General features: G+C 35.3%; 1 protein-coding gene across 4 annotated transcripts in view; it reads left to right on the forward strand.

The window, feature by feature from the left end:
• Ankhd1 (ankyrin repeat and KH domain containing 1) overlaps positions 1 to 16,882 on the forward strand; it is a 98,659-nt gene that overhangs the window by 44,129 nt on the left and 37,648 nt on the right. For 3 of the 4 annotated variants that reach the window (XM_063277050.1, NM_001415723.1, NM_001204053.2), the window contains exons 11-14: positions 6,829 to 6,916; positions 8,108 to 8,235; positions 8,856 to 8,999; positions 9,702 to 9,804. In XM_063277050.1, the coding sequence (XP_063133120.1) occupies positions 6,829 to 6,916; positions 8,108 to 8,235; positions 8,856 to 8,999; positions 9,702 to 9,804 (463 nt within the window). The remainder of the gene's footprint in view (positions 1 to 6,828; positions 6,917 to 8,107; positions 8,236 to 8,855; positions 9,000 to 9,701; positions 9,805 to 16,882) is intronic. The other variant, XM_063277051.1, reaches the window with a different exon arrangement.

A 16,882-nucleotide genomic window follows, 5' to 3' on the forward strand; every position in this document is an offset into this window, starting at 1 on the left:
GGTTCTAGGAATCAACCTTGGAAAGTAAGCCTTGGCGGCAAACAAGCCCAAGAGTCTCGTACTTGCTAATCCATTTTCTATGCAGGAAGATTTTTAAAAATATATTCCAAATGCTTTGGTGTCACATTATTCCAGGCTCTGTCCTCGAATACTCCAGAAAACTGAATTTTAATATATTATACTATTCTCACCTCTCTCCTACTATACCAGTACTAAGGATTAATTTGCATGCTAAAATGATACCACTAAACTATATACCCAGCTTTACTTTTTTAAATTTTGAGTCAGGGTCTCATTAAGTGGTCAGGCCAACCTTGTTTATGTTCTATGACCCATACAGGGCTTGAGCTTGAGATCCTTCTGCCTCAGCCTCCCAAATATCTAGAATTACATGTCTGTGTCACCAGGTATAGTTACTCTTTTCTTTGTAGCATACTTTACTAAAGCATATATGACTTGGCTTCTTTTACCATAGTCCTTTAGTTCCTATTCACTATTAGTTTCAATTTAAAGGTAGAGAACTTGCAAAGTTATTTTTAACATTATTTGTTTAATGTTTATGAGTTCACTGTAGCTGTCTTCAGACACACCAGAAGAGGGCATCAGATCTCATTACAGATGGTTGTGAGACACCATGTGGTTGCTGGGATTTGAACTCAGGACCTCTGGAAGAGCAGTCGGTGCTCTTAACCGCTGAGCCATCTCTCCAGCCCCCAAGTTTTGTTGTTTTGTAATAGTATGATTTGAGTTTTAAAGTACTAAGCTGCCTTTCTCCCTGGTTTGTTCTATCTAGGTCTTCTCCATTCCCTTTTTTCTTCAGTTTTGATGTACTATTATGTCAGTATTTTCCAGGCTTCCATTGTCCAACCATTTTATAGTTCAGACATTATTTTTTACTAATAGGTGATTATTTTAAATCATAATTTCCAGAGGTCTGAAGAGATAGTCACTTCATATTTAGCTGACAAAGTTATGCCAGCTAACATACTTAGAGATGTTTTGATTTGATATTTTCAAACTATTAGTAAAGATAATTCTTTCTCTTCATTGTAGCATGTTGATTTCAGCACTAAAACAGTACTTGTTAAGATAAAGGAACTATACATTGTGTAGAATTTCCTTCAAATGAATTTTCCAACATAACTAAGATAGCGTATGACAAAGAGCAATACATAAATTTGATAAATATTATATTTTTGTTCGTTGGCCTGCTAGTCATTTCAAGATGTATACTATACTATATTATACTGTACTATACTACTGATAGGGAGTTTCTGTACTTAAGGATTTTATTCCACAGTGAACAACTTATATGAATATTAGAACTAAATACATTAATTTCCCATTCATTTAATGGGATTTTGTGATTCAGTAAAGCATTTCATTTGCCTGCATTGTCGTTCTAAATTAGTCTACTAAAAGGAAGAAATACCTTTGAGAGGCATCTTATAATTCTGTACTTTAAACACTGGAAAAGTAACTTAAATTTTAATCATTTTGTCAACTCACTGATTTGATACGCATAGTTAGGTTCATGCAGATAACCCTAGTGCTCTGGAGACTGAGACAGAGAGATTGTTGAGAGAGTTCCAAGCTATCCAAGGTGCATACCACATTACATCTTACCTGGGCTATTCCGTGAGACTGCCCAATAAAACAGAATCAGCACAACAAAAAGCCACATCTGCCCCACTATTGTTATTTGTAATACTAAACGTAATAGTCTTCTAGACTATTTTATTATTATCATGTAAATTTTACTGTGGTCAGTAAGAATTCCAAAGGGAGACAATACAATGTAATAAATGTGCCTTTTCTAATGCTGACAGATAGTAAACTTGGGTCCTGTTTTGTTTTGTCTTGTTTTGTGAGATGATCTCATGTGACCCAGGCTTTCCCTGAACTTGCCATGTAGTAGATAAGGATTACCTTGAAGCTCTGGTGTTCCTGCCTTCACTGTCTGTGAGTGATCTAGTCCAGTCGGTAGAACTAGTACACCTGAGACACCTGAGGCTTCAAGTTTGCTTGAGCAGAGCATTATGGCAGAAGCATGAAGTGGGCGGTGCTCTTCGATTCTTGGCAGATATTAAATGAATAGAAGCTTTGTTTTTATATCCATGTCATTATATAGCTATACCTAATAATATACTTTGTTTATTTGCATTAATATTATACATAGGAAGGCAGGAGAGATGGTTCAGTAGTTAAGAGGATGGGCTGTTTTTCCAAAGAACCAGGGTTCAATACCCAGCACCCACATGACAGCTCACAACTGCCTGTAACTCTAGTTCCAAGGAAATTTTTTTTTTCTTTTCTTTTTTTTGGAGCTGGGGACTGAACCCAGGGCCTTGAGCTTGCTAGGCAAGCGCTCTACCACTGAGCTAAATCCCCAACCCCTAGTTCCAAGGAATTTGACACCCTCTCAGACATACATGTAGGCAAGATGCCAATGCACATAAAATAAAAATAAATTATTTTTAAAAATACTATATATAGAAAATAAATTCAGATCAGTGTTTAGTGTATGGCTTTCTAAAACTTTCTTATCTGATATTTTGATTTTATTAGCATATGTTGTATACAACAGTGAGTTTAATTATGACATTTTCACACTCATATATAATGTATTTTGGTCATGTTTACTCTCCCTTTCATTACCTTCTCTTTTGTCTCTCCCACTTTTCACTGATTTCCTTCTTCCCAAGAATCCTCCTTCTACTTCTTTGGGCTTTGTTGTTTTTTGTGACCCAGTGAGTTTAGCTAGGGTTGCTCACAGGAGCTTAGGTGAGGTTATTTATGGGAGTATGGGCAACTTACCAGTAACTACACCAGAAGAAAATGTCTCTCCCTCACCCAGCAACCACTAACTGCCTCTAGGTCCTCCAGGAGGGATGGGGCCTTGTGAGGCCCTACCCCCAAGCAACTGTTAACTGCCCCTCCCCCTTCCGTGAGGGAATGTTGACAACTCAATCATGTATAGGTCTTATGCAGGTAAGCACAGCTGCTCTGAGTTCATGAGTGTGATGGTCTTGTCATGCCCCAGAAGACAGCATTCCATGAGACTCTACCCTTCCTCCTTCTTACATTCTTTCTACTCCCTCTTCTGTGACAGTCCCTGAGCCTTGGGGGTTGGTGTAAAGAGTGGTAGGGATATCATTTAGGACTAAGCATTCAACAGTCACTTACTCTAGCACTTTTCAGTAACATTAACCACATCAGAATGAAGCATTTTAACCAGAGCTGGCCGAACAGCATTAATCTATTTTGTAGGTTAGCAGCACTAATCTACGTAAGTGTAGAGTTTTTTGTTTATTTGTAAAATGTGTATGCTGTGTGTGTAGGTAACCTGGAGGCCAGAAGAAGGCTGTCAAAACCTCCTGGAGCTGTAGTTACAGACCTGATATGGGTGCTAAGAGAACTCAGGTCTGAAAAGCCCTTTTAACCACTGAGCCATCTCTGTGTCTCTCAACATAAATATTTACAGGGTGTTTTGACTGTCTACAACATGTCCACATGAGTAAAACAACAGTAATTGCTTTCTCTCTAGAGCTTGGGGCCAGCATGGAGTTTTGAGTAGGTTTTTGCTGCTGTTTTTAAAAAAAAATCCCTGTCCCTGCATTTCTAGAATGCTGGGAACATAGACATGTACAAACCATACCCAGACATTTAGTTGAAGCAGCCCATGTTCACTTGAAGTTATTTGAACAGAAATAGCTTAGATTCTTGTTTCATTTCTATTTTTATAGGAGAGCATCATAATAGGATCCGTGACAGATACTTTGCACTTATTATTTGTTTGAATTTGGTTTACTGTTATTTGGGATTAATATGGGAGGGAACAGGAGAAAAACTGAGTACTTGAACGTCACCTTCAAATCATATAATCATCTCAAATACCTCCTTACTAAATCTACATGATATGCATGTGTCCCCATCACGAAGGAACTTGGAGTTACTAAGTGAACCCTTTACAAACCTACATTCCTTAATTATTTGGTGGAGATTCCAGTGACTCTAGGCAATGACTAAAAAGCACTAAACATTTATTTATGAGAGAAGAGAAGCTACATAACTAATTATCTTAAATAGTATTTGAGTTTTCCTACACTTCTTGACATCTTCAGTATTCTTGGTTAGATATTTTAAAATGTTACTCCTGCTTATAGCTTTAGTTTTCTTTAGACACTAAGGCATGAATATCTATTATTTAGCATAACTACTTCCTTTTAAGATTTTTATTAACATTTTATTGAAAGATTATTATCATGTCCTTAAAAAAATACTATACTCAGGTAGATCTGTTAGAGACCTGCCTATTCTATATAGAGAGTTCTAAGCCAACCAAGCCTACATAGTGGTAATCCTATCTCAAAAACAAAACCACTCATAGGGGTATAGGGACACAAGCCTTTAATCCCAGAGCTCTGGAGCCAGAGGCAGGTATTCAAGGCTAGCCTCGTCTACATTTTAAGTTCCAGAACAGCTAGGACTACATAGAGAGACTTTGTCTTAAAAATAAACAAAAATGGGCTGGAGAGATGGCTCAGTGGTTAAGAACACAGACTGCTCTTCCAGAGGTCATGAGTTCAATTCCCAGCAACCAGATGGTGGCTCACAACCATCTGTAATGAGATCTGGTGCCCTCTTCTGGCCTGTAATCACATGCAGGCAGAATGCTGTACATAAAGTAAATAAATCTTTAAAAAAAAAAAAAACCCCTATGCTTATAAGATTATAGTCTTTAATAGTTAGAGTTGTTTTACATGAAAATGCACCTGAAGTACCAGTGAGAAGGTCTTCTACAAGTTCTTCACAGACAAATGTGATTCCTTTTTTTAGGATAGGATCTAGAAGTTCTTTTTCCTTTCTTAGGCTAATAGACAGGAGGACAGGAAGAATATTTTGGAGAGCATAGTTTCAAGCCAAGGATTAGATGATAGTGGCTTTTGATGCTTACAAACTGCCACCATATAGAATTGATTGGGATATCTGAATTGAAGCTAAGAAATTAAAGAACTTTGTTGACTGACAAAGAAACTCCTCTTCAGTTTGAAAATATTATGATACTTGGTGATGGGATTTGTATTTTTAGTGGCTTATTTCCTTAGTATTACTTACCATACATGGTATTCTAAAAAAAAAAAAAAAAAAAAAACTCCCGGAAGTACAAACTTAAAAGTTATTTTTAGTGAATCTTTTTTTTGGGGGGTTCTTTTTTTCGGAGCTGGGGACTGAACCCATTTTTAGTGAATCTTAAATTTAACTGAGCAACCTTCTACTCATATTAATGTCTTGATTAAATATCACAAGCAAAGTACACATGAAGTAGAAGAAGTCTAGTTGGTAAGTGAGTCAGCTCAAATATAAGAATGTTTTTGTAGCTGGGCGTAGTGGGAATCCCAGTACTGGGGACAGAGGTGGTAGGTCTCTGTGAGTTTGAGGTGGCACAGTCATTTAAAGCTGAAACTGGAGTATTGAAAATAAAATTCAGTTTTGTAATGTATGGCAAGAAGTGTAAGGTGGCAGTGGAAATGTGTATTTCTGACAAGTTAAAAAGAAGGAAAAATATCAGTGTCAGGAGCTGTTATTTAAATTAAAGTAGTGGATACAATAAATATTGTCACAAATTGCGTTAACTTTCTTTTTTAAAACAGATGTGAGTACTGAGTACTAATAACATCAAAAAGTATATTCAAGCTAGGCATGGGAGTTATTTCTGCAATCCCAGTATTTAGGGGGCTACAGCAGGAGGACTGTTATGAATTCAAGGCTAATTTGGGCTCTACAGAATGAATTCAAGGCCAACTTTGGTATAGTGTGAGATTGTCTCACAACAAAGCCAAATAATAATAAAAATATTGTGCTCAAGATTGATTTGATTACCTGTTTATAGTAAGACAGGGAGCTGCTGACGAATTTCTGTTGAAAGCTGTTCTGGTATTTTACATATAATAAATATTTACATAGCCTTGTTTATTAAACCATACATTTTAAGTTTAAATGAAGCCAACAAAAGGAAATAAGTATATAGGTGACTTTTCCCCATTATTGTTATTTTGCTTTAATTTTTTAACATTTATTTAATTTAACATTTATTTATTGTGTGTATGCATACATGCACATTACTCATTCTTGTATCTGGCAAACTTCCTAGAGAAGGACAATGATCTTCCTGCTAAGACTATATCTTGCCTTTTAACTTTTCAAGTGTTTAGTTTCTATTCTAAGATATTCTGTCTAGTGGTATATTTTTGTTCCCCTTTACTCATAAAATACTATGATTTTCTTTAGTTCAGTTTTCATCTTTTGGTAGAAATCCTAATTGTGTGTGCATGTGTGTACATGTGTACGTGTGTACATGCATGCCACTACATATATGGAGGTCAGAGGACAACTACAGAAGTTTATTCTCTCCTTTCACCCTTTAGTAGAATTTTTAATGGGTTTTAATAAACTAATCAGGATTTTAAAAATCTCCTTAGGAACTTATCTCCCTTCCTCCCCAACACACACAAACAGTTCACATTGAATAAAGAAAAATAACTTCTTAATCCTATTGTAATTAGAAAATTTAAGTTATTGGGAATCAAACTAAACATTAGTTTTATTATCTTTAAAGGTTATTGTTGGGTATGCAAGGTTGAAACTTGCCCATGATAAGTCATGCCACCTAGTGTAACTGAGATGAATCTGTACATTAGAGGAATTGAAGTCGGTAGTTGAAATGTCCACATGACTAAGTACCAAATCCTCACTGTTTATATCATTAGTATTAAGTTCTTAAAATAAATATTTAGTTGACTGATTTATTTTCTGTTTCTTTAATAGGAACATGAATCTGAGGGTGGAAGAACACCTTTGATGAAAGCTGCAAGAGCTGGTCACTTGTGCACTGTTCAGTTTCTTATTAGCAAAGGTAAAGCAAGTTCAGAAAGTGGTTGTTTCCAAAAGCCTTCCATTTCTGAGAAAAACAGTGGTAAAAATAATCAGACTTTTGTCAATGTATTGTATGTAGTAAACAACAGTTTGTGAGATGATTACTGAAATTTTTCCATTAGTCTTGAGTTTTTTCATCAGACAGTATATGATTGTTCCTGAAAACTGGAGAGGGTAAAAGTAAATAACTGCTCTTCTCCAGGAAACACTGAACACATTCAAGGCAATTTTGCTGCAGATGCAGGTGAGAGATGCTATACTTTTTGTCATACAATTGAATTAACAGCATACAAAAGTCTTTTTAAAATTATATCTCAAGACCTGTGCATAGATATGATGATTGATGTGTACCCTATTCCATCAGGCAGAAGCAAGTAGATGGATCTCTTTGAGTTTTTGGCTGGCTTAGTCTGACTGGCACGTAAGTTCCAGTTCATTCAGAGCTACACAGTGAGATCCCATCTCAAATAAGTAAATATTCCTTGAAACAATTGCATAAACAAGACCTATACAGTGACACTACCAATAAGTATCCCAACATGGATGGTGAATCTTACAAGGCCCAACCCCTTAAGATTAAGAGCTATAGGTAGTTAATGGATGCTGGTGTGAGGGGGTGATTATGAAGTGGATAACTTCTAGAGTTCTCTTATGCTTGTATAATTAAATAGAAAACCTAGTCATACCCATCAACAACTGCCAAGAGTATAATAAGAATTTTCAAGAATAGGAACACATTGAGGACTGCCTTTCTAGGTTGTCGGAGTTGCTAAATGATTGCATTGTCTAAATTTATTATTAAACAATAATCTCATGTTGTACTAGAAGATCATTAATTATATTGTCTTATCTTTCTTAAAAAAGATTTTTTTAATACAATCTGGGATTGTGTTTAGCTGAAGATTAAATAAAATACAATAGTACTTTGTTTTTGTTTTGTTTTACATGATATCGTTTAGAGTCACTTGATGGGACTTTTGGTTTGTGAATAAAGTTCTATTTCTTGATCTGATTCTAGTGACACAGGTGTGTTCACTTTGTGAAAATTTCAAGCTATGCACCTATGAATTACACTATTTTATATCTGTATTATACTTGGAAAAAAATCTTTAAACAATATTGTAAATTGGCTTGATTTTACCTTTGTTAAGATTATGGTTTTTCTTTAAAGGTGCCAATGTGAATAGGGCTACAGCCAATAATGATCACACAGTAGTGTCACTGGCATGTGCAGGAGGCCATTTGGCAGTGGTTGAACTACTCTTGGCTCATGGAGCTGACCCTACTCATCGACTTAAGGTATTCCATTCTTTTTGTTTCATTTTTGCTTTTTTGAAGCAGTGTTTCTCTGTAATTCTGGCTGTCTCTGCACCTCACTATGTAGACCAGACTGGTCTCAAACTCCCAGAGATCCTCCTGCCTCTGCCTCAACAGGAGCTGGTATTGAAGGCATGCATAACCACACTCAGTTCAAGGCATTCTGTTTAGCATAGTGTATAAGAAATTCCAGCTGAGTATGGTGGCATATGCCTATAACACTGTTAGTAGGAATGCCAAAGCAGTACTTATGTCAGTTCAAAGCCAGCATGGGAAACATACCGAGACTGAATCAAGAAAAAATAAACCAGCAAACAACCCCCAACAAATAATAAGATATATTATTATTAAAGGTTTGCTTGATAGTGCTTTTAGTGCTTGATATTTGCTACTATTAATGAGATTTCAGCTGCCTGTGGTGGCATAGCCAAAACAGCAGGATTACCTTGAATCCAAAGTAAGTTTTGGGCTAAATAGCAGGACTGTGTCTCAAAACCTGAAAGTAAAAATACATTTGATTTTTTTATATGACTTACTAAGTAATTTTATCAGAGTCTAAGAATAAATTTATAAAGAATTAACTATGGCCAATTCTTTCTTAGGATGGATCAACAATGCTTATTGAAGCTGCAAAAGGTGGCCATACTAATGTTGTTTCTTATCTGTTGGATTATCCAAATAATGTTCTGTCGGTTCCCACCACAGATGTGTCTCAACTTACCTCTCCGTCACAAGATGAATCTCAGGTAGAGTAAAATAGACTATTTCTTGATAAAAGTATTCTTTGAAAGTTTTTGTTTAATGAAAGCAGTAGATCTTTTCTATTAAGTTATCCTGGAAGTTCATAGTCTTCTCCAATAAATATGTTGGAATTTTATTTTCTCTTTTACTCAAATAAAACTTGAACAAGAGTAAATTGGCCAGTACATAGTGAGTATGTGATTTGTACTTCTCACTAGAATTGGGACTGTAAAGCTTTCACTTGAGCAAGTGATAATAATATTATTTAACCTAAATCATCAAACACATAGATTGTCTTCAATCTTTTTATTTAGTAAATAAATTATTCTTTGGTGAAGGCATAAGAAAAAATTTTAAGCTCTAATAAATAAAGTAAGGGGGAGGGAGAGTTGGTTCAGCAGTCAAGAGCACTTGTCCTCTTGCAGAGGACCTAGTTTCTGTTCCCAGCACCTTCATGGTGGTTCACAATCATCTGCACCTCCAATTCTGGAGCTCCTGTGCCGCCTTCTGACTTCAGGAGCACCAGGCTCACATGTGGTTTGCATACATATATTCAGGCAAACACTTATATACATAAAATAAATCTAAAAAAGAAAGAGGTGAATGTTACTTTATATGAAGAAAAAATAAAGCAATATGTGTTTTGTTTATGGAACTTCATTTTCTTATGTGATCTGAGATGACTTTTTTCTGAGTTGATGTTTTAGGTTCCACGAGTACCCATACACACACTTGCCATGGTTGTGCCTCCCCAGGAACCTGACAGAACTTCGCAGGAGACGTCTACTGCCCTTTTAGGAGTACAAAAAGGTTAGTTGTTGAATTATTTTCCTTAAAACTGGTATTTTTCAACTAGTTAATAAATTTACTTTAATAGTACAGAGATATTTAATGTACCTGTGTCTAATTGAGATACATAACTTTGACAAAGGTCAGTACTATGAGAGGATATTTAAAATAGGAAAGTCCTATATACCAGAAAAATGCCTTTCTGTTTTCCTGTTAACATACTACTAGATGTAGTTTTCCATTGGCCAAAAGTAAAATTACTTAAGAAATAAATTAAGCTTTTTAGTATACTAAGGCAAAAAATTTGCCAAACCTTTTTTTTTTTCCTACCTGATAGCTCTTGTTTTGTTTATCAAGATGGCCCGGAACTCAGTAGTTACACCAGGCTGGGCCTGATCTTGTGGCAGTCTTTCTGCCTCTGTCTTAGTTATAGAAGGATGAGTATTGCTATGACACCCATCTTGTATTTGACAATATTTTAGCCAAACTGTAGTTTAATAATAAATGTGTTGGCTACCTAGTAAATCTTTACAGTATCAATTTAATTAATGAGAAAGAGGTTGAAGAATTGCATTCAGTTTATGTAATGCTGGAATATAGTGGGTGAGCTAAAGAAATAATTATCAGCCTATGAACTTGGATGATTAATTATCGAAACATATATGAATAAAATCCAGATGACTTTTTTAATGAGTTAAATTCATCTTGTTAATGAATTAACCCAACCTGACCTGGAACTTTCTATGTAGCCTAGGCTACCCTCATTCAAGCTTATGGCAGTCCTCTTGCCTCAGCTTCCTGAGTACTAGGTTTATAGGCTTGAACCCCAAATAATTATTAATAGGCATATACACTGTTTGAAGGATTCAAGCTTATTAGCTCTGGTTTAGTTCTTCTATCTTTTCATTTGTAGATATGAAGTGTCTTCTTTTGATAATTTTATGTTGTAATATCTGAGTTTGCTGAAGTAATTTCTAGGCTACTATAAACTACATAAGATTTGGAACTATTGGATAGTACTGAAACATTTATGTAGCATACATGAGGCCCTGGTTTTTAAGACCAGTAGCATCTGTCCAAAGAGCTTAACATAAAAAATTTTAGGAAGATATCTTATTTAGTGTATTGTAAATAAAAGACTATTAAGAACTAAATAAGTATGTTAATGTAGCCACCATGCCTTGCTTCCTGCTATTTTTAATCTTAGCAGATAAAAACATAATTTTTAAAGGAATCTGAGCAGTGTAACCCTTTTCTAAAATATTTTTAAAGTACCTCTGTTTTTGTTTTTGCTTTTTCAGATTAAAAAAATTATTACTGTATTCATGTGTTTGCATGAGATGTGTGTGGGAATACATGTGCATAGTAAATATATGGAAGTCAGAGGACAACTTTATGGAATGGGTCTCTCCTTCCAACTTTACTTAGGTTCTAGGGATCAAACTCAAGTCACCAGACTTGCAGCAACAGCCTTTGCCTTCTGGGCTACTTTACTGATTCTATTTTTCTGGTTTGTTTGAGATAGAATCTCATTGTAAGACAACTCCACTATCTTCCCACTATCCTCCACTATCTGTGCTTCCCAAGTACTGGGATTACAGGCGCATACCCTGTATGTACCGGATCTGTTTTTGTGTTTGAATGGCTAAACCCTATAAAAGACTGTTAAGAATTTAATATTTAATGGGAAAGCACTTTTAAAAGTTCACATAAGGGGCCTAAGAGAAGTGTTTAATTCCCAGTACCCACATGGCAGCTCACAACCATCTGTAACTCTAAGATCTGATACCTCACATATATGTACATGCAGACAAAGCACCAACGCACATAAAACAAGTAATTATTTTAAAAACTTTATACAAAACCACAAAATAACCAAAAAATGATCTAGACGAAAGTTCAGAGAGGAATTAGAACATTTTAAATACTGAGCTAATATGTAGGCATCAGAAAACCTTGGGATTTCTTTATGTTTGTATTCATGAGTAATGATTTGGTTTAGAAGCTGTCTTATACTAGGAATCTATTTCCTCCTTTCTAGTTTACTATTTTACTAAATGGTATAAAAATTAACCTTGTAAAGACACTTTTTACTAAATTATTAAGAAAGGAAAATAGTTAACATTTATATTTAAATATAGGCATTTCCTCTTAGCTACCTAATAATTATAAAGGATCAAATTGTGGTAATTTATTGGATTAAGCTATCAGGTTAGTAAAAATAAAATCAGACTCTTCATAGAGTATATGTCCCTCTAAATTCTGTTTTGTTTTGGTTTTTAAGTTACCTGAAGGCTGGGAAGTAGCTTTGTGGTTAAGATTGCTACTCTTCCAGAGAACTAGAGTTTGTTCCCAAGACCTGTGTTAGGCAGCTCACAAGTACTTATAGCTACAGTTCTAAGAGATTCAGTACCCTTTTTTTGACGTGCATGGGCACATGTACACATAAATAAAAGTAAAATCTTTCAGAATGAAAAAGTCACTTGAGATGGGTATAGTAATACAAGTCTTTATTCCATCACTTGGGAAGCAGAGGCAGGTAGATCTCTGAGTTTGAGGCCAGCTTAGTCTACATAGCAAGATCCAACCTAACTAGGACTATGTAACAAGAATCTGTTTTGAAAAAAAAAGTATAAGGATATTCATTTTAGATATAAATAAAATTCCATCTTAACAGAAAGATGTATTAAGTTTTTAAAATTACATCTTATTTATCTTGTGGGGGGTGGGGGTGGGGAGGGTTGGAGATCATATTGCTGGGTTGCCCTAGTATGTAGAAAGCCCTGGGTTCAATAGCTAACACTGTAAGTTTGAATTTTATTTTTCTTCCTATTCTTTGTGGTATTGAGTATTGAATTCAGAATCTCACACACAGTAGGCAAACACTTTATAACTGAAGTGAATACCCTTAGCCTAACATATTTTTTGTATAGCTCAGACCTTTTTGAGAAGTACTTTATTTTCTGAGAACTTTATAGTACTTCATTGCCTCTTCCTTCTGACTTGTCACTTCCCCTTCAGACTCGAAATGTAGGTTTGAATTAATCACCCAGTTACTTGTCTTTTATGACTCTACTGTTTTATTTTTTTGTATTATTTTTACTTTTCATTTTTTTCCAGTGTGTCTGAAGTCCATATTATTTGTCTTATAAGTTCTTATAAAATGTTCACTATTGTTCTTTGTGTGTGTGTGCATGTATGCATTGAAGGAGGGAAGAGGTTGATGTCAGATTTTTTTCCTGTATCATTATTTTGAGATAGGACCAGTCCCTGAGTTTAGAGCTCACCAATTTGACTAGTCTAGCTGACCAGTGGCCTCGGTGATAACTCCTGTCCCCCCATTGGTGAGCTTACTGCCTAGGCTTGCTTACACAGCTTTTTATGTGGGTGTTAAGGAGCCAGATTCAGGTCTTCATTACTGTCCACATCTACTCTGTGTGTGAGTGAGTGAGTGTGTAGAAATTCCCAAACAGGAAAAATACGTGCCACCTCACCTTCAGTGTTGTTTATTAGAGTCAGTGTCATGAATATTCACAATCTTTAAAAATTTATTTATTTTATTTTATATGAGTACACTGCAGCTGTCTTCAGTCACACCAGAAGAGGGCATAGGATCCCATTACAGATGGTTGTGAGCCACCATGTGGTTGCTGGGAATTGGACTCAGGACCTTTGGAAGAGCAGTCAGTGCTCTTAACCTCTGAGCCATCTCTCCAGCCCAAATGCTCACATTTTTATGGAAAACCTGTCAATGTTGTAGTTAAAGGGGAATGCTCTGTAAACTTTACTAATATCACTCCTAGTTTTTAATCATGTAATCATGCTTATGTAAGTTTATGCATGCTCACCTAATAATGTGCTTTTACATATAATTGCTTTTAGAAAAAGAGATGGGTTGGATGAATCTGTTACCGTGAACCACAGATGGTCTATCTTTAGATATTTTAATTAAGAGATTTCCATGTTAAAACTGTAGGTAACGAATATTTTCTTTTGATCTTATATTTTTATTGCACATTTTACTAATTAGTTGACATAGATTTAAAAATAATAGGGTTGTTCATCACAGTAGAGAGTTAAATATTTAGCAGATGCATACCTCACTTACCTATTATTCACAAAAATAAATAAGTTAATTAATGTACATCAGTGATGGGGGAATGTAACTCAATGGTAAAACATTTACTATGCACAAGACCCTCTCCAACACTGCCACAAAAGGAAAAGATCTGGGAATATAATAACTCAGTGATAGAATGCTCACCTGTCATGCACAAAACCCTCAGTTAATATCCAGCAACAAAACAACAATAAATGTGATTTTAAACTGCTATAGACCACAGTTCCTAATGTACACTTTTTGAGTTTTGTTATTAGGAAGGGGGAAAAGCTTAGAAGGAAAAAAAATGTAGGATAGAGACCAAACCAAAAGAGATGGTGACTACTCTAAATTGTACTAGACATGTCAACTGCATGATATCCATGTACAGATTCTTCTCTCTGTGTGTGCTCACTGTCAGATATATATATCAGATTTATATTTCTGATACATATTTCATTTACATATCTGATATATATCAGAAATATATATCTGACAGTGGGAAATGTTTGAAGAACTTGGAAATCTTATTTTCTGCATCTTTTAGTACTTCATATTAAAATTTTATTGTCAATGAGCCCTTGTCAATATTTCTACTCACTAGCTGGTATTTCTATAGCTTCAGGTGGCATTCTGTTTTTTACCACCCTTGGTTTATTGAGCTATAAATTGTGTTAATGCTTTGATGTGTCCCTATCTAGATAGTTCTAAGTTTCTAACTTTGGATAGTTCAACTATTGACTATTTCAAGGAAAAAAACTTTTTATGTATTACATTTTAAATTTTTATGTTTTCTTTTTTTAATGTATGTGTATATGTATGAGAATCAAAGGACAGTTTGCGCAGGTTGATTCTCTATTTCCAACACATAGGCCCCAAGATTCACCTCAGGTTGTCAGATGTGCAGCAGTGTCATTTTGCTGGCCCATTTTATACATAAAAAATTATTTTTAAATTTAATGTGTATTCATGTACACTGATTATATTTATGTCTACTATGTGCATGCAATGTCCATGAACACCAGAAGAGGTGTTGACTGTCTGGAACTAGTGTTACAGACAGTTTGTGAGGTACCCAAAACAGGTGCTGGTGGAAACTGAACCCAGGTCCTCTAAAAAGCAGCTCCATCCTACCCTTTAATGCTCTCTCTGTACCTCTCTGGTCTATGAAATGTCACTTGTACTATTTCTAATATGGTTGAGCATATCCTTACTCTATCCTTCTGTCCTTAGCATTCTTCTCTTATTGTGGATCGTCATCTGGGCAGCCTTAGTTCTAGTACAAGAGCAGCTATGTTTGGAAAGTTTTAAGGAAAACTCCTTTATATTTATTCTGCTTATGTCATTGCATTTATTCATGAAGCTGAAATTTTTTACTTGTATTGTGCTAAGGATTTATATAGCTCTTTGTGACAGTTTTACCTTTTCCTTTCTTGTTAATTGTTAAAATGTTTGGCTTCTGTCAAGTCTTATGAAAGTAATAATCAAATAATCTCTCAAATCTGATAGAAAGAATAGTCTTTTCCCACCACTTCGTTCAAGTAGGAATATGAAATTAAATATGACGTGCTTTTCAAATTTTGCGTTAAGAAGTAAGTAGGCCTCTGAAAATAATTGCATCGTGATACTGAAAGTGGTCTTCTGACCTTGCTAAAAATAGTATCCAGGGGGAAGCCTTGGATTGTTTTCATAGTTAAAACATATATGTATATATTTGAACTACCTAAAGTTTTTTATTTAATTTTTTTAGAGACATGGTCTTAATTGTGTTGGCCTAGTGTTATAAATGTGTGCTACCAGGTCTGGCATGTAGTTCTAAGATCTCTGATTTATTTTCTTTTAGTGTGTAAGTCTTGAGAATGATTGTAAGCTTGAGAATGGTTTAAACTTGAGGATGGTTTTTCTTTTAAAATATCTTATGTTGGGGCTGGCAAAGTGGCTCAGAGGGAAAAGGCATTTGTCTCCTAGCCTGATGGCCTAAATTTGATTCTACGTGGTAGATGGAAACTGACTTCTGCAAGTTGTCCTCTGACCTCCACAATACTATGTGACATGTGAGCACACACACATCCTTTCTCTCTTTTTCTCCCACTTCCTAAATAAATAAATAAGCAAACTGTTAGGGAAAAAAATACCTTAAATGTGATTATGTATACTTGTAACTCCAACATTCAAGATACTGGAGCCCTGGGATTGTGAATTTATGGCCAGCCAAATGAGACTCAGTTTCACACAAAACAAACAAACATCTTAAAATGATGACCCCTGTTTTATATATGCTAACTACAATTCAGAATAATCAGCTGTTTTACCCAGTTTTTTTGTTTGGTTGTTTGGTTGGTTGGTTTTGTTTTGTTTTTATAGCTTCTTTGGGGACTGGAGAGATGACTCTGATATAAAGCAATTGTTGGGTACCAGGTTCAACTCCAATGCCCATGTAGCTGCTCTGATAACTTGAGTCCCAATGGACTCAACACCCTCTTCTGGCATGTACAGACATACTTACAGGCAAAACATCCATATACATAAAATAAGTAAATAAAAATTTAAAAACATAGCTTAAACTAAACTGTCAAGCTCACTCTTTTTAAAATATGTAGTATAGTATGTTTTGTTAAACTGGCCAATTTCTATGAGACTTATCATCAAGTTTCCTGGAGTCCTCATTATTGTTACTTTTGTGACATTGAAACAGTCTCACTAGGTAGCACAGGCTGTCTCAGAGTCCCTTTCTTTTGCTTCAGCCTCCTGGTTGCTAGGATATCAGGCATCCAGTGCTCCATACAGTTCTCACTTAGTTTTACTAGTTTTTTTTTTTTTTTTTTTTTTTTTTTTTTTCTGGAGCTGGGGACCGAACCCAGGGCCTTGCGCTTCCTAGGCAAGCGCTCTACCACTGAGCTAAATCCTCAGCCCCTTTAATAGTTTTACTACCCACAAAAGATCTTTTTGCATTTGAACCTTATTCTTATTGCCTCTCCCAAAGCCATACTTCCTTCTGTA

This window comes from Rattus norvegicus, chromosome 18 (assembly GCF_036323735.1).
Source record: "Rattus norvegicus strain BN/NHsdMcwi chromosome 18, GRCr8, whole genome shotgun sequence".
NCBI classification, from domain to species: Eukaryota; Metazoa; Chordata; class Mammalia; order Rodentia; family Muridae; genus Rattus; species Rattus norvegicus.